The following is a 26,511-nucleotide window of genomic DNA, read 5'->3' on the forward strand; positions in this document are numbered from 1 at the left end:
CCGCTATAGTTGATTTGGACTTGTCGATTTGAAAACTGTCTTGGGATTGCGACGCGTCCATTTTTATTTCTCTTATTGCGAGCGTGATATTAAGCCACGTTTATAACAGCACGATGCGGGATTCCGAGCTGTTCTCGTGCGAATTTCCGCGATATGCTTTTACAATCAATTAAATATCCTAGTGCTTTCTAATGTATTCGGTAATCTTGACCCACCTCTCACTTTTTTACTACTCGTACTTTCGTTTCTCCGCTCGCCGTGTAATAACGTCGGCTGTATGTTTAATAATAATTACGAGGAGAATTACATTTTTCGTCGGATAATCTTTGTAATTAAATTACAACACGGGAAAGGGATGTTTTGGGTCGAAGCGCGAGACAAAAAATAGGACAGTACGGTTATTCTCGATGGAAAAAACGAGGATACTTTATTTTTTTGTTCACGAGAAAATAAAAGCGCACGTCGATGTATTAATAATATTCGCACTTTTCCGCATGGCTCATTTATACCCGCACGATTTATGATATATATCTCGATTGCGTTATCAAGCTGCTGTTCTACGCTGATAAATACAGTGATTTTACAAAATACGTAGAAAGTCGGCGATGACGTTGGAAAAGGTCAAGGGGATCTTTTTTCGACATTAAAACGATACGTGTAGGCGACGACAATTCTTCTTATTCGCGACCAATCGATGTGAAATGCAATCATGTCGCTGCTATTTTGCAGCGAAATTTCTGCTCGAGGTTATTACCGACGTTGACCGTGTCTCGTTGGTTTTTCGATCACTAAGCGAAACTTTACAGTAACGCAAATGTAAACTACATAAACAGCATCGATCGTCTCGCATGTTTGTGGAATGGTTTGCGCGTATTTTGTTTCGGCCAGTTTTTCTTCTCGACTCTGTTACCCGTCGACGGACGCAAGCTAAATATTTAGATTTGGCGACGGACGAAATCATTTTAATTGAAGATCATCACTCGGAGCAGTTTTTTTAACAGACAGCAACGCGATCGTTTAATAATAGTGTTTCGCGCTATATTTTCTATCGCTGTAATAATCACAGTAATTGTCCGAATTGTGCGTTCATTAATTTAACAACACGACTAGAATATTAGATATCGTAGTTTCAGTAGCTTCTGCAACCAATATTCCTCCAAAACGTTATTAATCGTCGACGATTGTTTGTTCATGCTTTGTTCGTATTCATCCCGCGCGGAATTTGTTGCAATCGGCTCGATCACGCCGTACTGAAACAGAGATAATGCTAAGAAAACGATGGACTTATGAAAGTGTAGAAAGAAACACTTACGGTTTTACGTATGCGATTGTAGTCCTCGTTGTAAATTCTCGGGCCTTTTCTACGATAATCGGGTCTTTGCGCGGTGCCGTGTAAAATCAGCGTAAATGCCCCAATGGTGCCGTTATTCTGCACCGGACCTATCTGAAAGCAAATATACACGTGTGACAGTTGTAAGTAACTGATGTATGGATCATGACTGCAGAGAAGTAATTTGAACCGATCAATATTCCAATCGCGTTAAACATTTCGGAAATTCTTAGGCGCGCAATTACTAATTTGGCGGAATCGAGGAGTTTCACGACGCCTCTCTCTTTCTCGAGAAGAAGATCAAATCTAAAAATTTTTATTTATATGCAAAACATCTCATAAACAAGGAAATTTATTCATGCAAACATCGTTATATCGGACCTTTGAAATTCATGAGGTGTAATTTAAGATGTTCTATTGAAAAATCGAGTGTCTCATAAACGAGTATATCTCGAGTATATATTTTGTTTATTAATTCGTCATAAGAAACATTATAACCCTTTTTATAACCAAGACCAGTTGAAGCATAATAAATCGATCGGGGAGGAGTTCGAGAATGTTTTTAAAGTCTCACTTCGTCAAATATGTCCAAGGTCCACGTTCCTCGGGGATCTTCACCCCACGTCGCGACGGACATGAATTTCCACTTCGCAAAACCAGCGTCGGAATTATCCAGCTTTCTTGGACTCAAGATCTGGATTGAGGTCCCTGGAAAGCAAAACGTGCAAATTTTGTTGGTAGAATTTACGAATGTGGCGGACTCGCATATGGGTCACACGAGCGAACGTAATTTTCAGGATGTGTCGTAATGCGTTTTGTCTTCCTTCTTCATTATATTGTATTTGCATTATACTCCGAAACAAATTAGTCTTCTCTTTGCACCACTCATGTTCAATAGTATAGATTGCTGAAATATATCGAAAATTCTCTCTTTTGTTCGCGAATTGATCAAAAAAACTAACATCTCCATGTCATTTCGGTCAACTGTCATGAGATCTATTTTTGTTAAACATATATGTGATGTGCAAATATAGATGAAATTATAGCCTATTTGTTAAGCAACAGTAGTAGGTAAGGTATTCTACATCGTTGTATAATGTTGCCGAGCGTGAATGATGAAATACACCAGATATACAAGATAGGCCAGTGCAAGTCAAAGGCGCGAACGGTAGTGCGTGATTTACGTACGCGGGAGGATAATAATATTTGACTGGTATACGAGATACGTGTATTTTCCGAGCTTCCGATGTTTTTCGTAGTGACACGTAAATCACCCCCTTTACCCTCGTTAAACCGACCCTTTGGTATATTTATGGGACTGAAGGGTAGGTTTGACGAGGGGTCAACTTTCATACAAGTTTCATACAAGTCCGAAAAATATCGGATGTCGCGTCAAACATTATTATCTTCCCGCTGATTCGCATCCGTATACTGGATGCGACTCTCGCGCGTATGAAAATATTCAAAAATGAACTGATGCGGCTACAATGAGGGATCCTATTAGATAGCTTTTTCACGATAATAACGTTGTCGTTACGCGTCGTTGCGCAAGCATAACATATCGTGTAACAGCTGCGCGGCGACGCGTAACGACTTGTCATTAAAAATTACAACATAAATGTTCCGGGGACTTAAAGGGAGCGATATAGTGTCATGTCGAATGACGTTAAAGCGTCAACTTACAGTTATTTTTTATGTGTAAAGTATGCACATACACGTATTCTGGCTAGTTTAAATTATACAATCCGTTTCGCGTAACACGCGAATATTAATTACTTCGTTGCGTGTGGACGTTATCGATTTTTTTGTTTCTTTCGCAAGCGTGCGTATGTCGGAGTTTCGAATAATATATTACGACGCGTACGACCAAGACCAAAATCTTGCACAATATTTAACAACGACTTTAAACATTAAATACTGCTGTGCCAATTCTTTCTCTTTTTTTTTCTGCATAAAAATATAAATGGACGATTTCAAATTCTTTCGTTTAATTTATTGATTTAAAAAATATAAATCAACACTTACATACATATTTATTGATATTTATTGATATTAAAAAATATAACCCAATACTTACATACACAGAGAAGTAGCGTAACCAATAAAACATGTAAACAACAACATAGCCGAATATAAATAGTAGGTATTTTTTACTCGAGACTGACAGTTATTCAAAACTGCTCCGTTCTCTAAATTGTACTTCAAACAAAAATATTCCTAAAAATTGCGACACGATATCGATCGTCTTTTTTTTTAGCGAAAAGAGTGCTTTGAAAAGCCGAAATATTTCCAGTGAAATCTGCGAGCGAAAACAAGAAAGGATAAATTTCAAAGCTGCAGTATTGTTTCATCAGATGCACTCTTGGACGCTTTTACACCATTCTTCCCTCCCCCCTTCAGGTTCCAATATATTTCTTCCGATATCCCGATGTGAGTAACGTCGTCTGTCAATAATAACGTCAATCGGCAAACGTGCGCGGAATTAAATAACGCAAGGCATTGGCCAAAGTGACGATTGCAATCCATTCGTTCGTGTCTAAATCAATGTTTTATTCTGCGTGAAATTGCAGTTTTTCTTCCGTTTGACATATTGCATATTCAAAAAGTATTTGAAAAACATATACACTAATAATAGTGACGCGCAACAATTGTTTTTTTTTTTTTTTAACGAACGAACCCGGCTTACGTCGTTCTTCTTCGGATAAACAAGCCGCATCGTCAAGTGGTGTCGAATTGAATTTTTATCTTTCTATAAATTGAAGCGAGTACGCGAATTTGCGCAGTTAAACACATTTGCATTTAGTCTTCGACAATTTCCGCGAAAGCGATATAATTATAAAACATTTTCCTTGCGTGGTATTTTCTGCGGTCTCTGAAATACTGTGGCTCAAAACGTAAAATGGCCCGTTCCACCACCATTGTGGTTATTCCCTCGTCTTTCCAACCTTTTCACTTCTGCAAGCTTAACACAAATGAAGATTGGCAGCGCGTTTCCAGAGGTGCATTTAAATGTTGTATAACCGAGCGCACCACCGCTCAAGAAGATCGCGCGACCTATTTGTGTGTCAAGCTTCTGTTAATAACGTCGCTTTTATATTTGTTTACTCGCGCGTCGGAAAATCAGGGATATAGTCGGGAGAATTGGTTACTTCGTAACACTCGGCAACTTATTTATCAAGTGACGCACGTCATGAGGATGACTTTGGGCGGATGATAAATGGGCCGAAAAAGTGAAAAATGTATACCCGAGGGTGCGGCGAGATGCATCTGCAACGCCCCGCGACGAGAGTATTCGAGATTCGCCTCGATCTCCACGTGCTCCAGGAAGATTATCTCGCTTCCCGATGTCCGGCAAACGTCGCCGACGTCGAATTGGAGTTTCTTCGAATTTCCATAAACCAGTCTGATATCGGTGCTACAACAACGATGTATCGTGTGTTTACGCGTGTGCACGGATTCGAAAATACGCGTTTCCTGAAACGTCGGGGCTGTCATGCATCCTTGAAATATCGATAACTCGCGCGAAGGACCGAGAGAGCTCCAATATATATATATATATTGAAATTTATGGGAAATCATTCTTTACGTTAAACACAGTTTCCATCTTTATTCGGTGAAAAATCATTTTCTCCTATTTCTGTTTTTCATATCTACAAATATTCATTTCGTTTCTCGCATTTAGATATTTGTTTCCCGAAACGCGCGCGAATGTAATTGCGATGAAATTTTAAGGCAATAGAATCACGATGATATCGTAGAACGCACGCGAGGAAACGAATTAATAAAGCCGTTTTTATGAGTATTTTATTACTTTTATAGAGAAGGATTATTGTAATCGTCCGGACAGCTCTTAGCGCAAAGCGTAATAACACGGGTATAAAGCCAGCCGAATTCACAAAGTACTTAAATTATACAGACTGAGGGGATAACTCGCAATGAGATTATTGCGCATTTCCGACCGGAAATTCTTTGAATCGGTCGCGAGCGCTGCGAGAGGGAGGGAGAGAAGGATGATTCGAACTATACCAAGAATTCCATTCGTTTTCTAGAATGCCGGATAAATTACACCGTCAGAAACGTATTTCGGAAAAACTCTCGGACAATTTTCTCGCTTGCGTGTCGAATGAATCTTTTACCGTGTTGAATTCAACGATGCGTTCTTTATCTCGCGCTTCTTTCTCGAAGAATCCGGAAATACCTCTAGACAAAAGGAGGTTATCGATTGGTCCGGATTGTCAGAAACAGGGTTAAGTAGGGATCATCGGCTTTTTCGGGCGCGCGGATTGCGCTCGGTTTTTAATTTTATGCGTTGCCTGTAGCAAACACCTGATTGTTCTGAATTGTTCTGACCCTTTACGGGCTCCTCACTTTTCTCGTGTATTAAACATATTAAATATATTCAATTCTCGTCATTAAAGTTATATAGTTCTTTTATATCTGAGATTTAATGTTTGTTCACTTTATTATTATTTTCACAGAAAACAAAGGACTGAAAAGATTATAATGTACCTTAAAGAAATTTCAAGAAATATTTTCGCTCTTGCAACTTTGCCCAGGCGTTTTAAATATAGCTCGCCCGGATAAGGGTTAAGTGGCAAATATTTGCTTCGATAAAGAAGGGCGGAAGCATTTGTTGAATTTTATTCATACGGTGTTTGCTCGTTAGAAAGTTTGCGCACCGCACAATTAAACCGGCTTTCTAAATCCGGTAAACTAATTTACTCACGTATACACGTTATCCACTTTGCAAATAGTCTTCTCCGGCACCGTCGTCCAGTTACTACTTGCCATTACTAACGCGTACGCGTTCATAAGTCCAAAGCCGAAACGCGAGTTGAACCAAAATCCAGCGGCGTTCTTAAACCATCCCGAGTTTCCCCTGGAAATTTATGCAATTATTACAGCTCACCGCGTGGGAAGAACTTACGGTGAACGTACTTAAACCAGAGAGAGGGAGGTCAAGACGAGAGAAATATATATTACTCTGCTTCACGTATCTCTTCAATTTCTTCTCCTTATTCAATTTTTCGTCACGATGAAAGTGTAATAACGCATACCGTATGCGTTGCGATATTTACATTATTCGCGAGGAGCTATGAAGATAAAACGATGGATTTTACAAGGAAGGATATTGCTGCATCAATGATTCAAATCGGTTATTCATCGAATGAAAATTAATCGTTCTTCAGCTTTAATTGTGAAATATCTCATCCGAGCGTGATATTCATGCGGATAAAATTACCCGCGATTAACACACTCGTATCATCGTGGGCGCAATATGTTCACCGCGAAAGTGATAGAGCGAGGGGAGAATAGAAGGAAAAATTTCGGTTATGAACGGACAAAAATATAGTATGGGTCCATCATCGTATCACGGTAGGTGTTGGCGACCGAATAGTTATTTTTCTCCCGCCACGGAACCCCGTGCATTCGAATGAATATTCGCTAAAAGAGTCATCGTTAAAAGAGAATTTCTCGTCGTGCGCGCGATTTATCGTGAAATCTCTGTTATTTGGGAACGAGACGAATTCTAACGCGAGTTACGTTGAAATCTTCCATGCCGATCGCATCGAGCGTTACTTTTCACGAAACGGAAGTCGAGGAGACTCGTTACCCGCGGCTTCCATCTGAATTACGATTCCACTTTGAAAACGATGTAGTGACCTACATTCCCGCCGGATGAGAATGATGCGGCGTTTCAAGCTAACGCGCTCGCGCGGATGCACGTGGCCTGAATTATTACTCGTGAGATGCACACCTGAGAGGACTATACTCCGATGACCAGGCCACCAGATGCTGAATATCCCTCCATGTCAAGTCGTCGCTTTAAAAATAAATAAAAGTCGTTAGTTCGCTCTTCAATATGCCGCGAAAATAACGTCCTTATTTCGGGCCACGGCTTAATCCGGGATAAATTGGCGCTCGATATATCGTGACCTGCTGGAGACGTGTATCGAATATTTTATATTTAACGATCTCACGTCTTGAAAAGCATTAAGTCCGAAGTTAACTGAGAAAGCCGTTAACGGCGGAAACACTGGCGTGGAAAGAGAGAAAGTTCCGAATACTCCTTTTCATCGACGGCGTGACTGAAAACAGAGGCAATCGAGGGATCGTACTTTACTTGCAGCGCGAGAGCCAGTATCCCGGCGGCTAATGGGGCTGAAGCTGAAGTACCCGTATGCCTGGTCGTACAAGTGTTTTTTAGGTCCGTTGTTGCCTATAAAGCGGAAATGGAAGCTATTGCATTATTCCACGCTTCGTTCCTCTTACAAGCGAGCCCTCTCTCATCGCAGGATGGCGATGATCGTCGCGTCGAATTCAAAATTGGATAATTTTCATCTTTCATATTTTCATTCAATTTGCTTTTTCCTTTATATCTGGTAAAGTAGAACGCTCACTATCATCTGATCGTGATAAGCGCCGCTGCTGTACGTCGTGGCGAGCGTGGCAGGACACCTTTCCCCGTACCAAGGAAACCTTCCAGTTTGACTGGCCGATCCAACAGCCACGGTGTATACACTCCCGACGTATCCGTCGCATGCACAGTCGTCCGATTTGGAACCGCCGTTTCCAGAAGCCCACACGTAAATGTTACCTTTACCATTACGACCCTGTGTGAAATATTCAAGTATTACGCAGAGTCACCATGAACGGAATCAGATAAAATCATTCATTCAGCGAAATCTTTATGCGAAAAGTATTAGCGAAACACAATTCATTAGGACCAACTGCGGGATGTGACCCCGCTTGAAATTCTTTCTTTTTTTATTCATTCGAGAAAATAAGGTGTGAAACGACAATTCCTCTGCCTACGTCGTGGTTGACCCTAAAATTCGTCCTAACGAATTAAGAAACAAAGTAGAGAAGATTTAAAAGTTTTCACGGTACACCGGGGAAGTATGATGGCGTCGTACAAAAGATGCCGGTATGCCAGTAGATTGAGTCTCTCCACCACGTTCATATTAATTTTATGAACGTCTTGCGAACATCTCTTTGAAGCCAGGGGTTCACGCCGATGAATGAGCTCGCTGGCGTAACAAAGTTCGCGATTGAAGATTGAAGGACTGGACTAGCACATTGCAGTTACGAGATTAGATCACTCCCGGCGTCTTGATACGTCTTTTCAATCTTCTTTCATTTCGATCAAGCATCCGGACGTGGAATTAATTTATTAACGCGAAAACAAGCCAATTACCGCCTCATTTACTTCGTCTCATCACTGTATGCGCGTGATTTGAAGCGAAATAAAATCGTATCGCATCGATAGAGTTAATTCGGCGGGGTGAAAAAAGCGTGAGAAAAGAAAGGATTTTCCAGTACCCGAGAGAGCGATCGACGGATCACTGCGGGAAATGGAGTTGAAGTTCAACTTGGTTAAAAGCTTTTTTAGGCATTAAATGACGAGGAAATCCGCTCCGCCTCGATGTAAAGTCAACTCACTTGACGTGATCCTATTACGTGGACCCACGGATACAAAAGTCACGTCTCTTTCTTTCCGGTGGGGAAAGAAAGCCGAGGAGAGAAAGAGATAAGATTGTTTCAATTAGGATCTCGCTCGAGTTCTCCGTGTCGAATTATATGTATTTACAGAGCGCCTCCTTTCCGCGAGATTTTTTCCCTAAGATATAAAGGGATAATTTGACAGCGGACTGACCTCCCTTACACCACGCTCGAGTGCTTCGATGGCGAGTCTACCGGGTGCCTCCAAACTTTTTCCATCATCCGCCGGTCCCCAGGAAGCCGTGTAGATGTCGACGAGCCCCGGTTTGTACCCCAGGGCCTCGCCTTCCACACGATCGTTCACCAGGCCGTCGAGGAGCTTGATGCCCCCGATGGACGCCTCGAAGGCGATACCGACTCCGCACTTCCGGTTGTTGGCCTCCATTGCTATTTCGCCGGCACACCTGGTACCGTGACCGTTCATCCCTGGGGAGTCGTTGAATTCGTAATGCTCGTGAAATAGTAATGTTCAATCGGGTCGCCGAGGAGAGGAAGCAGCAAGTACGGTGGGAACACGTAGGTATGACGCGTATTATTTGACTTTTAAATTCAAAGTACGAGTCATTTCATCCTATGCGGATGCGAGCGACGATCGGACGTAATTATGCTAGGCGAAACGCTTCTTACGAATGAAAAAATTGCATACATGCGCGTTTCTCTTTGTACGGAAATTCATTAAGGAATTCAAAGAGATGATTCGTTCCCTGAGATAATTGTACGAGATACCACGCGTTTGAAGAGCACTTTCGATTTTACATGTATTGCCGTGATAATAAAATTTACGAATTTCCATTTTATTTGCACGCGAACGCGCAGTGAGAACAAGGTTGTTTTGCATAATGGTTTTCACCATGCATCCAATCGCGATGATTATATTCCGAAAGAGTTAAATTTGTGGACGGAGCAGATGGTCGATCTGGTTTCACGCGAATTACATTAATACTGCCGCGTTAGCACTTTTATCATCGGATGAATTATTTACGAGACCTTATTGACCCCGAATCGTTCTTCGTAGTTACTACATTATTCGAAGGACCGAGCTGCGAATATCGATCTTATATTTGAACGTTTGTATGGAAAAAATGTGCCAATATCGGCAACAAGCGTGAGTTGTTACATTACGAAGTAATAAGTGGTGTTTTAATAGAGGCAGCGTATTTGTGTGGTTTGCAATAGCAGTCGGTAAAATGTCCTCCGAATATAAGAGTAATAATTTTTAACTTTAAAAGAGAGCGTCCCTCTCCCTCAAAACTATCACTATCGTCGGAAAATCTGCACGATAAGAAAGTTTTAAAGGGAGAGAGTTCTAAACTAATTTCATGACCGATTCGTCGGTGAGTTATGGTTCGAGTACATTACGTTAGTTTTACTCCTCGACAGTTTATCGCAATTTACTCGGGGATTTGACACATTTGCCTCTCACGTAATTTCCACAGTTTGGCCGATATATCGTGCAAGTTGCTATACGTGAATTGCACGCAACGCGATGTAATTATAACTATACGTGTATGGTCATGCGTATCTCATCTCTCGGATATCTTCTGTATTTTTGTGATTGAATCTAGGTTAACATTTCAAACATATGTATTTTGCTTAAATAATGTACGGAATAAATACGCCAAAATAGACGGCACGTCTCTGAATTTAACATGTGTGTAATTGTATATTATACCGTAAAAAAAAGGATACGTTAAGGTTTACCTGATACGTCGTATCTTGGAAAAGGATCGTCATCGCCCTCGTTTATGTCGTAACTAATGGCTGAATCCTAAGTTTAAATATTAAATTAATAATAATGGAAATTGATAATGGCAAATGTATGTAACGATATAATTTTCCACTTTACACATTATTTATAGAAAAACAATTTTTTTACTCATGAATCAAATCTTTTGTAAAATTACGATAAATTTGTGATAATATCGAGAGATTTATGTTTATTCTATATAAATATAGAATATCCATTTTTTCAATGTAATGTGTATAATAATAGAGAGAATAGTTTTTCCTGACTTAAAATGACTTTTTGAGTAACATGTTTCGTCATCTGTTGGACGAAGAGAAAATTCAAAGTACACGTTACGTACGTAGTTGTTTCGTAGATCATCGTGACTGTACTCTAAACCGTCGTCGAGAACAGCAATTCTTACCCCGCGACCAGTTATCCCTAGTCGATATAGAGGTAGGACGTTTAGATCGAGCTTCGGCAAAGCTTTATTCATCCTCGTGTCTTGCTACGGCAGTTGGTAAAGAAAATTCATTGATATTGCAAATAATAATAATCTATTTTATCGAGCACACTAGGTGTGCTGTAAAATTCGTGTGCCTAGTTGTCGGAAACATCGATATATTTGTCAAGTTTGCAATAAACTATAATAATAAATTGTGCATGTATTAATACACCAAATTATTCACGGTGCTTTCAATTCTCTTGTTGTATTTTATCGTCTATAAAATTTTAACATACGCAATTATTTTTTTAATAATTTTGATAAGATTTTACAAGATGATCCTTTTCGAGTTTGTAAATTCGGATGAGAACCTACAAAAGAGGGAGCCACTTTGTAATTCGCGCGTTAAAATATTTGCAATTTATAATTCTAAAATTTTCTGAACAATACATTGTCTCTTTTGTATAGATAATTAAAGATTTCGTAGTTTAGTCAATTTCATTTTTTTCGAAAATCGTTTCGTAATTATTATAATTTATGCGTTTAATTGATAACCCTGTAATGTAAAGTATCATTTTCTATACAATTGTCATGGAGAAATGTGTGATTACCAGATACCATTCCTGATCCCAAAGCTCGTCGTTAAACATCTTTGTCCTATGGGCAGAGCCGTAATTTTCTTCCTCGCTGTTAACGCCATTTAATGTAACTTCGTATGCGTTTAATTGCAGACGCTTCTCTCTCGTTAACGGTTTTTCAGACTCCAAGTCGGCTAACGAGATGTAATCGCGTTTAAGTCGTTTCACGGTTTTCTGTTGATCCGCCCAGACGATCTTTCCTCGACACACATACACAAGCGCGAATTGCGTTCAAGAAGTTGCAATTTTCTCACACGGTTTCGCAATACATACAAAATTATAATTATTGTTCGAGAAGTAAGGCATTTTTCGGCTTTACTCCTTATTTAAGTACATTTATTTATATGCTGACGTATGTGCAATTTAAACTAATCTGACTTTAGAAAGTGATTTTGGTATAGTTCACCACTCAATCTTACCTTGGAATTTGCATCAAGAGCCTTCGTTAAACGAAGATTTCCTCTCTTCTTTTGACTTGGATTAGAGTCCTTGAGCCATATATAAGTGTCCTTGAATCCGAGAACCTGAATGAGCAGATCCATTAGATGCAAATTTATGGGATAGGTGCCGGTAATATGCGCTGTTGCATGTTTAATGAACTTGGCACCGAATTGAGTCTTTATTTAAATTTTTGCTTAAATAAAGTATATTCTCGAAGCGCGGCGCCTGTTCCATTAACATTTCGCGGTTCACCTTCCGCTTCTCAGTATTCATCGGCTCTAACAGTTCGTTAGAACTACTTGAAATCGAAAGAATGTTTATTGATTAATTTGTATGAAAAATAATAATCGATGCGACACCTGTCGTCTGTTGCAACATTCAGCACGTCACATTTTACGCGCGATGATGTTAACCACCCTTCGGCCGAGGTAAGGGTGAGGATAGACGTCCCGACGTTTCGCCCTTCGAACGGCCGAAAGGGACGCTGCGATCAGGATAGCATACGAAAGCAGTTGGTAGGTCGACTCTTTTGGAGGGAACTATCGAAAGTCTAAATGGGGTATCGTAACGTTATTATTATCCGGTGTCACGTGGCCGGCTCGGCTTCGTTTTCGTACGGCATCCGTATGTCATGTTCCGCATGGCGTGGAAGAATATGGGAGGGAGGACCACCTGGTAGGGCACTGTGTGTCGTTCGAGGGGAAAGACTATGATATTTCCGTAACATCGGGCACGTGCCGCGCCTATTTCGAGATACCTCCTGACTTGCTGACCCTCCGCTTCCGGTAATCGCCGATACGCAGTATCTACGATGGATTTATTGACGTTTATATTGAGCAGAGATAAATAGATCAAACGAGCGACGTTTATACTACAAGCCGTTTAACGCGATATTTCTCGATGTCCCGTTGTTTACGCCGATACGTCTCTCTATACCGACAGAACAAAATCTGGTTAGTTTCACTACAATCGATTTTTTACAGGAATTTACTCCTTATGACAATGTTTTTTCTTGTTCTAACAAAAAAATAATATCAGGTTATTATTACTGCAGCGTAAAAATGCTTGCGACGAATAATAATTTCATTATGTAATTATAGTCATTCGACGGTTGTTTTTCCTCCGTATATTATTATGTACGGCAGAAATACAGAGTTTCTTTTCCTGCGGGAAAAGTACCGTGCTCTTGCGCAGATATAGATACGATATTAAATGCAATATAGTCGAATATCGCTGCAAGATCCGAGGAAATTCAGGACATTGGAGTTATGAAACAATAATCCTCCTTTCGTCTGTGCTATTCTCTTAATCCCGCGCAAAAATCCTCTAATCCACTATCTATCGCATCCGTTGTGTGCATCCGGTTGGAAGAAATAAATTTGATCGGCAAAATGCTTCGCCGAACTCGCTGATAAACTACTGAATATATTCGGTGGGGTATACACTTTTCAATATAACCGCGCACGAATGTTACACGTTTGCCTATTCGTGATCACGTACGCCGTACATGCCGCGTTAAGCATTTCAGATTTTACATCGCAATTTATGGATCAATAACAAATCCTCTCTATTTCCTGTGTACACGCACAAACTAGGTCTGTAAACGCACATGAATTTAATATTACAACACGCGCCGGTGTGATTCATCTGTTTTTAGTTTGACGTTGTGATTAATTCGCGGACAAGCATGGGATATCGCGGATTTCTCGTATAACTCTCTCAAGATCGCTAATAATGAAATTTCAAAGTTAGCCGAATCTTGCGTTCCGCCCGCCTCGAGGAAGAGTTCATTCGAGAAATCTCGATGCAATTTCCGCAAACTTCACCGTTGAGAAACCGTTGAGAAGAAGATTCTCGATCGCGAGCACGTGAACGTTTTCGATCGTCCTTCTATCGCGTCTACTTCAAGGTCACCGTTTTTAACGGGGGCGCGAATAGTGCCGAAGAGATAGAGCACGTTCCCGGGCGTGTCACGGGTACTTCTCTTAAATTCCACGTGGGAACACTTCAAACTCCAATTCGTCGACTACGTGATAATGGTTCTCTCCCTTCGGCCCCGTCGTAATCGGTAAGCACGGTGGTCCAAGTACCCCGGGAGGTGCTGCACGTGAGAGAAGCACGGAGGGAAAATCGGCCATTACTTCGCAATCAGCGAGCGACGAGGCGAGTATTACAATTATTACGGCGTGTGCTGTCATGATACTACATTGCTGGAATACCTCTCGCGGTAACGTAAACACAAGTTTACTCGATCTTTCATTCCCGATAAGATACGAGTCATCGCGTGAAACATAAAAGGGCGGATAGAAATCAAAGCCGGTCATTACTGCGCGATCGACGATCCGTTTTATCGGTATTCAGATTGCGCCTGCCGACTTTTAGGAGAACACCTCGGTATAGATACAGGAAAATCTCAAGTCGCTTGTAACCCCCTTCCGGCGGCGAGGGTGGAGATGAGAGAGAAAGGGCTTATTGGGAACGAGAGAGAGACCAAGTATTTTCGCAGTCCATTTGTTTTGATCGGATTTCCAACTGTCTCTCGTAATCCCGCACCCGTAAGCTCCCGCAGGCGTCGTCAGTTTCCAATGAAAACCCTAACGTTTCTGTCCTCTTCTCCCTACCGGAGCTTTGCCCGTCGTAGCTACCCTCGCGTCGTTTCCCGACCACACCTTCAACCTCTCTCTTCCCCTGGATTCCTGGACTCCCGGCGTTCCCGGTGTATTCTTCCCCGACTTTGCAGACCTATCGAGACGCCTATGATGTCTATGAATATTTGGAGCCGACTTTTCCCTAACGAAGAATCGATTGTTTATGAGTGACATGGGATTACTGAAAAGTCAAGGGTAAACGACCGTGATGTGCAAAATATATATTTTTCTTTCATGTAATTGCAAGCATATTTCACTTCACGGGACTTTTCATTATGTCAACATTCTAATATCGAAAATCCAGAAGTTGCGCAAAAAAAGATGGTGTTCGGTCAAGCTTTACTCAAGTCGATTCCAAGTTCACTCAAGTATCCGTTATCGAGAATTTAAAAGAAATACGCAACTCAAAGCGTTCGAAGGTATTATATCGATTTGTCTTTACTTAAATATCTGCGTTGGGAGTCCGCACGTATGAAATTCATGAGAGGGTGCATTCTAGATTACAACGGTCTCCATGTTTCATAGATTACCTTGAATATCGTATCTCGGCTACTTTGCTCACGTGGAAACAACTTGTGAAAAATCCAGATTGTATGTTTTAATAAATAAAGTCTCGATGCATACGAATAAGGTCAACTCTTTGCACTCCTGTAGGTCGAGTCCACTTCAACATCACAGCCTAGAAATTAGTCTCTTATATATTAACACTCGCGCACGCGCAGTATGTGTGTACCATTCGACATAAATGTATATATAATGTAAATACATTGTTGCGTGTTAGGTATCGAAATACTGAAGCAAATGCAAACGATGTTGCAAAGTAACCGGATTTTTGGATGGATCGGTTAAAAAAACAAAGAAACGTCGAAGAACCAAGCAAAGGGTTAAAATTAAAGCTTTGACTAAATGAGATAATTACAAGCAAGGAACAGTAATTACATGATGTAAAGGACTATTTGCGTAAACGTAGAGCGCAGCCTTCGGCGGGTATTGCGTTTGTAGTACAGGCCTTGTCTTATGTAAGTCGCACGTGTGAATACTGATGCATGTATCGCAGGTATGATTATGTACTCACCACGTATATGTACTGTTCGTATCACTTAGACGGAAGGTAGTACATAAATGCACCGAATGCAAGCGGGCGTAGATGCAAATATACACGATAAATGTCGTTTTTTCACCTGGATCACCAAATAACTTCCCCCCCCCCCCCCCCNTCACTCGTTGCTCGTGCATATATATAAATCGGACGTTTGATACGCTCCCGCGTGGAAAAGGAAGTTTGATCAGCAGTTTCTTATCTCCCAAGATGATCCTCTCTCTTGCGGCGGGAAGGAACATTTTTCCGCTTTTCATATTTAGCGTATTTTATTAACGCGCGTTTTTCATATTTACACATTTCTGCGAGGTTGAAGTGAAATTTATTGTAGTAATTCGTAAACCCATAAGGACTCAAGGTATCCCGTAAAATACTTCTGCTTTATGAATCGTATTGGAACAGAAGTTGAGGAATTTCGAATCGTGATACTTGAACGGAGAATTTTTCCCGCAATAACTGTGTGTGTGTGTGGCCGCCCATGACACACCGGTATATGTGTTACTCGGGATTACGCGATGTCTGGCACTTGCGGACTGCAAATTCAATTACATGCATTGAATTCAGCAGAGGGTAGAAGTTCCCGCTGCTCTGCGCGCAAGTTCACGTGCAGGTTCCCAAACTGGCAGAACTCACACTTTAGGCAAACGCTTATACAGCCGCAGTGATCTGTAGCGGTAAACAAAACTGAACTGACAATGATATTGTAAACTTAGTTATGTACGCATAAACAACACAAATCACATTGTTGACGCGAATCTTTTCGTAATTTAATGTCTCAAATCACCGATGCGAATGGTTGATTTTTCTCACCTTTTTTCTCCATTTTTTTCACCATTTTCTCACCTTTTTTCACCATTTTTCTCACTCTTTCTTTTTTTTTTCAAATTCGAGTTTACTCTGAGTTATTTACGCTGCTTTTAAAATGCAACGATTAATCCTAGACTTAATTTTACTTGTAATTAAATTTATAATTAACCCGTTGCATTGAAATAACATCTCCCAGATGTTGCGCTCTTGCGAGCTAAATGTATATGTTGTTAATTACAAACCTAACTTATTATTTCGTAATAATAACGAAATCCTTGAAATATTTTTGCTAGATTGTGTAAAATATGTAAATAAATCAAGTTGTAAAATTCTTTCGTCTAAGAGTCCGCCAATTAAATGTCACTACTACTATAAAGGATATATTAATATAATATATTAAGATATTATTATATATTATATATTAAGTTAATATATTAAGATATTATTTGTGTTTGTGGGTAATATCATAGCGGGTAATATTATAAAGAACGGAGTTAAGAAATGTAAAGAGGCAGATAAAGCATCAAACTTGGCAATCCCTGTAACAGTCAAACTATAGCGAGTGTATATAAGCAGGGAGAAATTGCATTAACGCGTTCGATCTTTGAAACTTCATCGTTCCGAAGTCGATATCGAAGTTAAAGTTTTAATTGAGATCAACGTTATAACCAGCATCACATGAATTTGATCAAAGAGCTCCAACTAGTTTCATACAGTCGATCTCACTCGACTGTTGAATCGATTAATGCTATAATGATTATAGATCGTAACCTTATGTTTAAAACGAACCATCTAACATCTAACAACTATATCGGCAAAAACAGTTTACGTAGATATTTTATAATAAATGAGAGGCCGGCGATACAAGTCGAAACTGTATCGTGCAAGTATGTGTAACAAATGTTATAAGTATATCTTAGAATTATAAGAGTTGAGCTTTAACAATGTTTGGAAAATAAAAAAAATCGAAGGGAAAATAAGCACGAAAATCAAAGCATTATTCGATAATTACGACTAAATGTACCTCTAATGTTTGCGCATTCAAATTATACGAGATACATAAATTACGTTAAAATTAGATCGCGATGAGTTATACGGGTCGCGCTCTAAAATATTTATTGAGTCGATTTTTCTCCCGCGTAACGATTCAGTCGAGGCTGGAATATCAGTGCGGCGGCTGTGCTCATGGATCCACCTTAAGATTAAATCTTTTTGGGGTCGATGGGGAAGAAGCGAACGAAGGCGGACAGTAAATCGCTGTGACATCTGTCAACCGATATAACGGGGAGTTCATTATAACGTTCAGCAGGGCGCCGTGTCATTTATTTCAATTATTGCCAAACGCTGAATCAGCAAACTACCATATCGATTCCGATAATTTACGAACGTGCATCATTAATACTCTTCGTGCTGGAGAAATCGTCTGAAAAAGCACTATCCCCATTACGTGTAAAATTTCTGTAGACCATAATCCTTTATCTGAATATATTTTTGTCTCACAGAGAGCTTTTCAGTTTTTTAATTATTATGCGACAACCAGTCTGTGTTATATAATATTCTTGGAATTAAATAAATTCCACCAGTTTGTGTTATATTATATTCATAGGATTAAATAAATTCTGCGAGACGTAATTTTTGTACACGTAAATATTTTGTAAATTTAGTACTATTCTTGCAAATTTTCACGCTTTTCAGATGAATAATATTGTAATAACACAACTTAGCATTTTTTTTAGAAGAAAGAGAGAGAGAGAGAGAGAGAGAGAGAGAGAGAGAGAGAGAGAGAGAGAGAGAGAGAGAGANAGGGAGCGATATACGAGAAACAGAAATATTTCTGCAAAAATTATTGGCACTTAGAATATTCAGTTGTTATAGATTTTATGAATAAAACATCGGCAAGTGTTCATAATATCAGATATGAATATGGATCTAGAAATTACCTGAACGAAATCTATTTACATCGTTCCAATTTGCTTCGTCGGCGATATATGTGTATATATACATATATATATGTCTTTGGAAATATATATGAGAATATAGTAAAATGTGAAATTCTCCGGACGAATCGCTCAGCGTCCAGATAAATAAAGTACCGCGTATGGCGAGGAGCAAGAATAACATCTGGTGTGCAAGACGCGCTAAACGAGAACGGGACTTGAGTGAAAATAAACAGCAGCGGTATGTTCGGTTCATCTGTACCGGACTCGCTCGTCGTTTCCTATTGTATCGTAGAATGTGGGTTACAACGATGTCGCGGGTACAATGAACGAGTTACCACCGCTGCGAACTGTAAGTTCACTCGAAACGCGCGCGAATTAATGCAGTCGATTGTTCAACAATGTACGGTTATAATCCACGAGACGCCCCATAAATCGCTAAAGGCCGCAAAGGCCCGTCAACTTGGCGTGCGCGCAATTAAATTCACATTCGGCCGCTTTTTTCCATCCGGTCTGTCGAGTGGGCTTAATTATATGAAATAATGATACGTCGGAGCCAGCGTAAAGGTAAGTCTCAGGTCTGCGGATTGCGGTAGACCGCGGCATGCCCTACTCCCTAGGCTGCAAGTGTCGTACTTGAAAACGCTACGCTTACGTAATTATGCCGCGTGAGATTCGTTCAGGAAGCGACGGCCGAAGCGTATAATACTGAAATGACAGTTTACGAATCTGTGATTTTATGTCTAATTTTATATCTCGCCCGCAAAATTGAAAAGATTGGGGCCCGTTGTAATGATAGCGACGTAACGTGGATCAATCGTTAGAATCCTAGATATAAATAGAGAAGATATAATTCGAGACTGACTCTCTTTCTCATCAAAAGGCGACATATTCGACGATTGAAAAATGGATGCTTTGCTATTGTTTTTGCATTTCTAAGGCATCCTTCTCTTAGTCAAGATCGATGATTCCGGGGCAAACGACGTATCGCAGGATCGATTGCACAGTATACTCGTCAAAGCCGGGAGGGAGGAGATACGATATCGTTCTTTTCACCGATGCTTTCGCTCTCGCGAGGCGAGGCGAGACGAGGCAAAACTCGTTGTGTAAAGTGCACGATAACTGCAGATACTATCGTTTGCGGGTTTAGACAGCAGTAGCTTACAACTACGATTTCCTTCTCGGTTTATCGTGTAGATTTGTACGAAAATGTCGCATCCGGATACTAGAAGTTGCAATTGCGATTCAAGTTAATGGACGATAAATACTTACGCCCGAGTGTAAATCTGCTCGCGGACATCTATGGTGCCGCGTTCGACGGTATTATAAGTTCATCGCGATACAAGGTATTGCTCGATTTAACGGGATTATCACTGGGAAAGGAGAGAGTATCGATGCTCTCTCCTAGATATTACGCACGGAGAAGCGCGGCGGTGCCCGTGGACGAAATTGTTCGTCAAAGGAAAGGGAAAAGATGTCGGCCTTTTCTCGCGTCGAATCCGCCACGGAGAAACTCCGTTTTGCGAAGTATTCGAAATCTGCGAGACGTCGGTGAAAACCACGCAGCGCGGCCCTTAACATCGACGGGAACGAAATGGCTCGTGAGGCTCGCTTACAGGGATAATCTCTTTGCGATCAGCTGTACAGTAGAGGGAACATCCAATGCATCGCGGTACATCCGAGAGACGACTTCGAAAAACGTTTTTACGCTCTCCGGTCAAACTCAACGCGGCGGAGTACAGGAGAGCGAATACTTTCAAAGACTCGGCCGGGCGAGGCGAAAATTCTTTCACCCGCACGCGGGACATCCTTTTTTCCCGTGTATTTGCGAGCTGAATGGGACCCACAGGGCGAAAACTTTTCACAGAAATTGGGATACTTTTTACAGCTTTCGTGGTACGCCACCGGCTCCTGGGATGGGATTCTTCTCCCTTGATATCCATACGTATTTCTACATACGTCTGCGCGAATATTTATTAATGCTTTCTCTTGTGGCTGGTATCGAAATTATCTGACATACCAAGACGTCTCTCTCTCTCTCTCTCTTTCTCTCTTATTGCGACAAAAGTTGCAAAAACATTTTTCCGCGAGAGAAACGATATTTTTTCATTGATAGGGGGAAAGTTATTTGTCCCGTGGAAATGCGTACTGTGTATTGGAAAAAAAACTGCAAAAGTCTGCGTGTGAAAGCTATTTTGAGATAAAGAATTGTGTTTATTTTATCGTGTTACTGTAAATTAAAAGAAATCAGTTCCTTCGCGCTCGACACTCGAGGAATGAGTTTGTCAAAGATATCTATAACTCTTTTAGAACTAAAGAAGGAGGGAGTGAGAGAGAGAGAGAGGGAGGGGGGAGGAGACAGACAATGGGATGCAATTAAAAGTTGAACAACTGCTTAATAAACTTATCGTTAGCCACTTGTGTGACGCCCAATTCTAGTTTAACTTTAATTCGGACTACGTCAGCATTGTAGCGTAACTTTCATGCTTCTTAGACTGCAAGGATTTCTTCAAGATAGTCAGACGACCTTAAAAAAAAGGATTCGAAAGAAAGAAGAATTTCTTGAGCGATTTTGAATCAATTTCTATCTAGTGAAATGATTGAAAAGAATGATTAAATGATAGGTATCGCGATTGAAAGTATCAAATGTTATTTCATAAATTCACGAATAATCCGAGATTGAAGAAAATGTTTTCCGCCCGCGTAACTGAGCGAATAATAGAAGCGACATATTTCTCCCCTCTTAAAAAATAATCCTCTCGATATCATAATACGGTCTGATGCGTGCCATATGTTACACGCGTAGCAGAATATCGTCGAGCGAGATAATCCGGGCAAAGTCGGCCTATTTTTAAGTATTCGCTAAACAGCGAGGCGCAACGAGGAATCACATATGAACCTCCTTCTCGCGAATTTTCTCATATCGCGTCGCGAATGTTACGATTGTATCTCGTCGTGACCCCGCTTCGTTGCGTCTTGCAATTTTGACGATATTATGAGAAAGGCGCAACTATATCTCGTTTGGATCGAATCAAATAGATGGATTTACCGGGCCATGGTGCTTGTAACCAGACTGCGCAGCCAATAGCGACGCCACTTGCGATCCACCTTGTACCCTGACGACCCACTCCTCGCGATGATCCACGTCGGCGTCGGCGATGAAATTCGATGCAGACACGACGACAACGAGCCGCATAATAACGCACACTCTGCGGAATAAGCGGAGGAGTTTCGGATATCACCGCGACTATTCTCTTTCGTACGTCCCCGAAGGAGGGAAGAAAGATAAAACCTTCCCGGTGTAAGCGGATTTCGCGCGGTAACGAATATATCAAGAATGCGCGATTGCCGTGGATGCAAAAGTATCGGGGATACGCGGGCGATACTTTTGCACTCGTATTTCCGTTCTCGCCGCATTTAATCCCCGCCTTCGGCTGATTACGAGTGAAATTAGCCGATAAAGCCGGCACTTAAAGAACTCTCGCGTATATATTTCCATCCGCGCGAAATACCTCCCTCAGACGGCGTATAGAATTGTGTCCTTATCGCTCTCGCAATTGCAATCGTTATCACGCCGTATGTTTCCACCGAAGACGTTCCGGCTGCAACGGCACATACCTGACCATCGTGGCGATACGCGCGCGGGGGAGGGAACGGAGAAATTGCGACGAACGTGCAATTAATACTTTCACCGCACCGCAGTCACTCCCGCAAGATCGTCCTTTTTCTCTTCGCCTTCTTCGCGACACTGCTCCCGCTTCCGTGCGTACTGTCTACGCGACTGGAAGGACAATGACGACGGAATTCGCCGGCTATTGGATCGCGAGTGACAAGTGATCGAACAGTGTGCGTGGCAATTAACTGTGATGTTCTTTTTGTCTGCAGGGGGAGTTTCTCTCGTCGTTCCCACTATGTCGGACGGAGGGGGTTGGAAGGGTAGCGGATTAAACTAAGCAAACAACGGATATAACGGACGCGCGTGGGACGGAACGAGCTCATGATAACGATTCGATTTCCATGGAAAGGAAAACCGTCCCGCAATATGATTCTATCGTCTCATCATTTTTTCACCGAAATCAAACGGATCTTTCTCGTTATTAAAAGCTTCTTGCGTGCGTCGCATCATTGCTGCAAAATTGTAATTGCGACTCTAATATCGCATTTTATTCTATATATATAAAATAGAATGTCTCTTCAATTTAAATTTCGTTGTGTCACTCGATTTTAGTTTCTATAATTGGAACAACTGAGAGTTCGAGAATGTATGGACGGATTAGAAAAAGAAGACAAGTGTGCGCCGGGCATAATCCCGGCGATAAAGTTCGTCGGCTGAACGACAACTGCCGATTGTCGAATGTGTGCGGCAATTAGCTGCGCTATTTTATCCCACCTAGAGAAAGGAAACTCTTGCCTTTTTATTCTTATCACTGTATCATATGCGAGGGAGATAAAGTCTGACGCAACAACCACGTCACTTTTTGATAAATGCATGCAAACACTAGCGTAAAGCAAACATTCGCATTTATCTGTGATCACCAAATGAAAAATCGATATACTTTAAAGTGTTATTTTTCAATAATTACACGTGACTCAAGAATCGGAATTTTATCCTCTTTGACATATTTCACCTTCTTCGAGGTGTGAATTAACATCGATAATTATGACAGTCGCAAAAGTTCATATCGTGTACAACAAATGTGTGCTATTGGGTCATTTTTTAAATCTTTGTAAATTTTTCGCTCCGTTTCTTTTCGACGACACGAAACTTGGCTGGCTCTCGAATCAAATGCATCAATTGCAGGGAATTATTGAGCTTCGTCGTTGAATTCCCACTACCGACCCGACGTAACTGGACGTATCTTCGCTGAATTTAATGAGAATTTGGATCGACATCGTTTGAAAGGAGAAGGCATTCGTTGTCGAGCCCCTCGAGAGTGAGCCCGCCGAGGAGAATGGCGTGCGGCAATTTTCTTGGGGAGGGGGGGGGGAATCATTCCGAGCCATTGCCCCACGAAATGGGTTAGTTGCGATGTAATTGAGACACGAAATAACAGCATCAAACAGATGTTTTACGTCGCTCCATTTCTTCGCCATAATTTCATTGTTCAATCCCACCGACATTTATAATGTCAAAATTAATCGCGTCGAAATTCAACTTGCGTGCAAGCTTCTCTCTTTAGTGTCTGGTAAATTCCGATAATTTACTTCATACACACACAATCTTTCGATGAACGTCCCATTAAAGTACGCGGAATTTGAAAGCGATTAACACCCGTTTCCGTCAGGCATTTGCATTGCGAATGAAATTCCTTGGCTCCATGTCATACGAGATATATGTGCAGAAAAAGCTCAATTCTGCCTTTGTGTTAGTCGCGCGAGTTATTTATAACTCGCGAGCCGATTATATAACGTGTTTCTCTCGTATCGGCGCGTCATCGTTTCTGTTATTCGCGGGAAATAGCACGTGAATCTTGCTTCATTTCGCCTCGAGTTAACGTTGAAGTAGAAGCACACTTCGCGGGTTACTCCCGGCGTAGCGTAACACGTAAGCGCATTTAGATGCGGATTACCATTAAGTAAACGCGATTTAACTTTCGGGGAGAACCCGGGACGCGTCCCGTTTAATCGATCCGCGTGTGCTCGATTCATTTTACCAGCGCATCGTCGGCTGATTAACATCCGCGTACGCTTCATTCTGATTTGTTCCATTTTCGCGGGAGGGTAACTTGGCAATTACGAACGGCCGGTTAAATGCCGTTATGCAGCCCCGACTGTGTAATTACGTACCGAGTGTACTTCCGTATGGATTTAACGTTGATACGGAATTTCACTCGCATATTGCTTGCCCCGCCGGTTTCCGGTGCTGGCCGTCGCCTCGTGGGAACCTTCCACATACAATTTAAACTGTCCACCAAATCCATTTAGGACGGACTGCGTCACTTGGAGCTAAGTCAATTTCCTTTCTCTCTGCCGTTGGGGATCCATGCAAAAAATGACTGACGTCTCTCAGTTAACGAGCTCTCTTCCATATATCGATGATCCGCGCAACACACCTCTGAACTTGCCGAGAGATGGTCCTTCGTTACATATGATGCTTCGAACTATCGTACAATGTCATGCTTGGAATTATGTTTATAAAAGTAAGTATGCAAAACTATTGATCTTTCTTGTTCGCGGAGCTGATATTTTTACTTGCAATATCATGCCTCGCGCGAGTAACTTGACGAGGACTTTGAAGCATCTCAAGCCAAAGCGTTTCCTTATACGAACGACAACGCGGCATACAAATCCGCGTAATTGAAATACGAGCGTGGTCGGGCGGGTAAGAGCCGTTTTACAGTTTTCGGTCGGCGGAACGACTCCACTTTGTCGTTCTCCCGAGGGTAATGCTTATAAATAAATTCGGTCCTTTTTTACTGTCTGTCCCTGAGATAGATATACACGCGGAGACACGCGGAGGGCGGCCGATAAAAGCAGAGAGCCGTCGTAAAGCTCGCAGGAGAAAGAGACGGGACTATCCGCCGATAAAAGGGACTCGTTTCGCTTCAGCTCACGTCGAATTTGGGATAAATCCGTGCTGCCCGCCCTTCCCCCGTCAATCTTGCACGTGTTCTCTTACTCTCTCCCTTCCTCTTTCTTACGCAAATTTCCCCTCCAAAGAACAAGAGAATTACGACGGCGTAACTTCTGTTTTTTTTATCGACACTTTTTGGTAAGGAAACCGCACTTAAAACGACGATCTCGCTCCTCGAGCGCTTATGCGAAAACTTGAACGATTGCGCGGCGAATGACACATCGAATCCTCTCTTCTATCTCTTTTATCGGAAACGATGACGGCGTTTTCATCGTGTGCGTCCGTTACATTTTGTTAACACTGTCCCTTACGACGTCTTGTCGGCGCTGTAATTTTATATCTAAGTGCTAATTGCGTTGCGTTTCGTCATTTTACTTTAATAACAGCAAAGTTGAAAACTTTGTGCGAAATTGCGGGGTATGCAGTAATTTTGCGATTTAACGAGTGAAACGTATATAACCTCGCTCGCGCATTAGTTTCGTGTTAGTGCGCCCCCTCGGACAGTTTTCAGATAATTTCATTACAATAGTTATCGGAAGTTTGTATCGCATTAGGCAGCTCTCTCTCTCTCTCTCTCTCCGGGCCTTTTCGCACGCTCACGTACCTACGTAAAACTTTTGCAAGTCATTGATACGAAAACCGAAATCGGACGCGGTGTTTGGCGTGCGGAAAGAAAGAAATGTTTTCAAGTATCTGAAAGTGACAGGTGGCGCTAACGCGGATAAACTTTTTCAAGAGTATGATGAATCGCTCGGCGATGAAGGTATGTAAACGATAACGCTCTTTATTCGAAGAAATTTTTTGCAAACGCGTCGCAAAATCTCTCTGGTCAATCGTATGTGCGCGTGGTTTCACGCCGATATGAAATAATGAGGCATGAGAACAGTCGCGAGATTTACAATCCGCGTTTGTTTTTACAAAGACGACGGGAAGTGCGGAGGAAAGGTTATATGGAGAGGAAGGAAGATGAAGGAGAGAGCACGCGCGCGCGAACTAGACTAGGGGGAGGAAGTAGGAACGTTTATTAAGCACTCCGTCGGCTTTCGTCACAAATTCCTCCCCGGCCGTCGAAATAGAACGCGAAAGTAACCGTGGAAAATTGGAAACTTTCCGCGCGATAAAATCGGACTTAATTTTCAATAAATTCACCTTCTACGGAGCGCGCGCTCCCGTACGTGGTTCGACGCCGGGCGGGGAAGTAATTTACTTGGTAATTATAAAGTTACTAGCTCCGGCGACGCGCATAGTTGTGAATATTCAAATGCGATTACATCTATGATCGTATAAATTATACGGCCGCTTGGCCCTGTTGCCTTCTGCATTTCGGTACTTTCGCTATAACACTCGTGAAAACTTGAGCGTA

At 41.6% G+C, this 26,511-nt stretch overlaps 2 protein-coding genes across 2 annotated transcripts in view; one reads left to right on the plus strand and one right to left on the minus strand.

Annotated features, from left to right (window-relative positions):
- Positions 1–22,710, plus strand: part of LOC106744205 (heterogeneous nuclear ribonucleoprotein 27C-like) — a 77,306-nt gene extending 54,596 nt beyond the window's left edge. The window contains exon 8 of the mRNA XM_014618743.1: positions 22,460–22,710. Within this exon, the coding sequence (XP_014474229.1) occupies positions 22,460–22,527 (68 nt within the window). The 3' untranslated portion in view covers positions 22,528–22,710. The remainder of the gene's footprint in view (positions 1–22,459) is intronic.
- On the minus strand, positions 439–22,446 carry LOC106744203 (neuroendocrine convertase 1-like). The gene is made up of 15 exons (XM_014618735.1): positions 22,193–22,446; positions 21,624–21,783; positions 12,062–12,166; positions 11,616–11,837; positions 10,921–11,067; positions 10,535–10,601; positions 8,988–9,259; positions 7,732–7,944; positions 7,450–7,550; positions 7,089–7,154; positions 6,057–6,209; positions 4,576–4,745; positions 1,905–2,038; positions 1,313–1,444; positions 439–1,250 (listed from the first exon to the last, which is right to left on the minus strand). Exons 1-15 carry the CDS (start codon positions 22,198–22,200, stop codon positions 1,107–1,109), a joined length of 2,094 nt encoding a protein of 697 aa, XP_014474221.1. The 5' UTR covers positions 22,201–22,446; the 3' UTR covers positions 439–1,106.
- Positions 22,711–26,511: the final 3,801 nt, after the last annotated feature.

The sequence above is a fragment of the Dinoponera quadriceps genome, unplaced genomic scaffold (assembly GCF_001313825.1).
Source record: "Dinoponera quadriceps isolate SergipeBrazil2010 unplaced genomic scaffold, ASM131382v1 scaffold707, whole genome shotgun sequence".
NCBI classification, from domain to species: domain Eukaryota; kingdom Metazoa; phylum Arthropoda; class Insecta; order Hymenoptera; family Formicidae; genus Dinoponera; species Dinoponera quadriceps.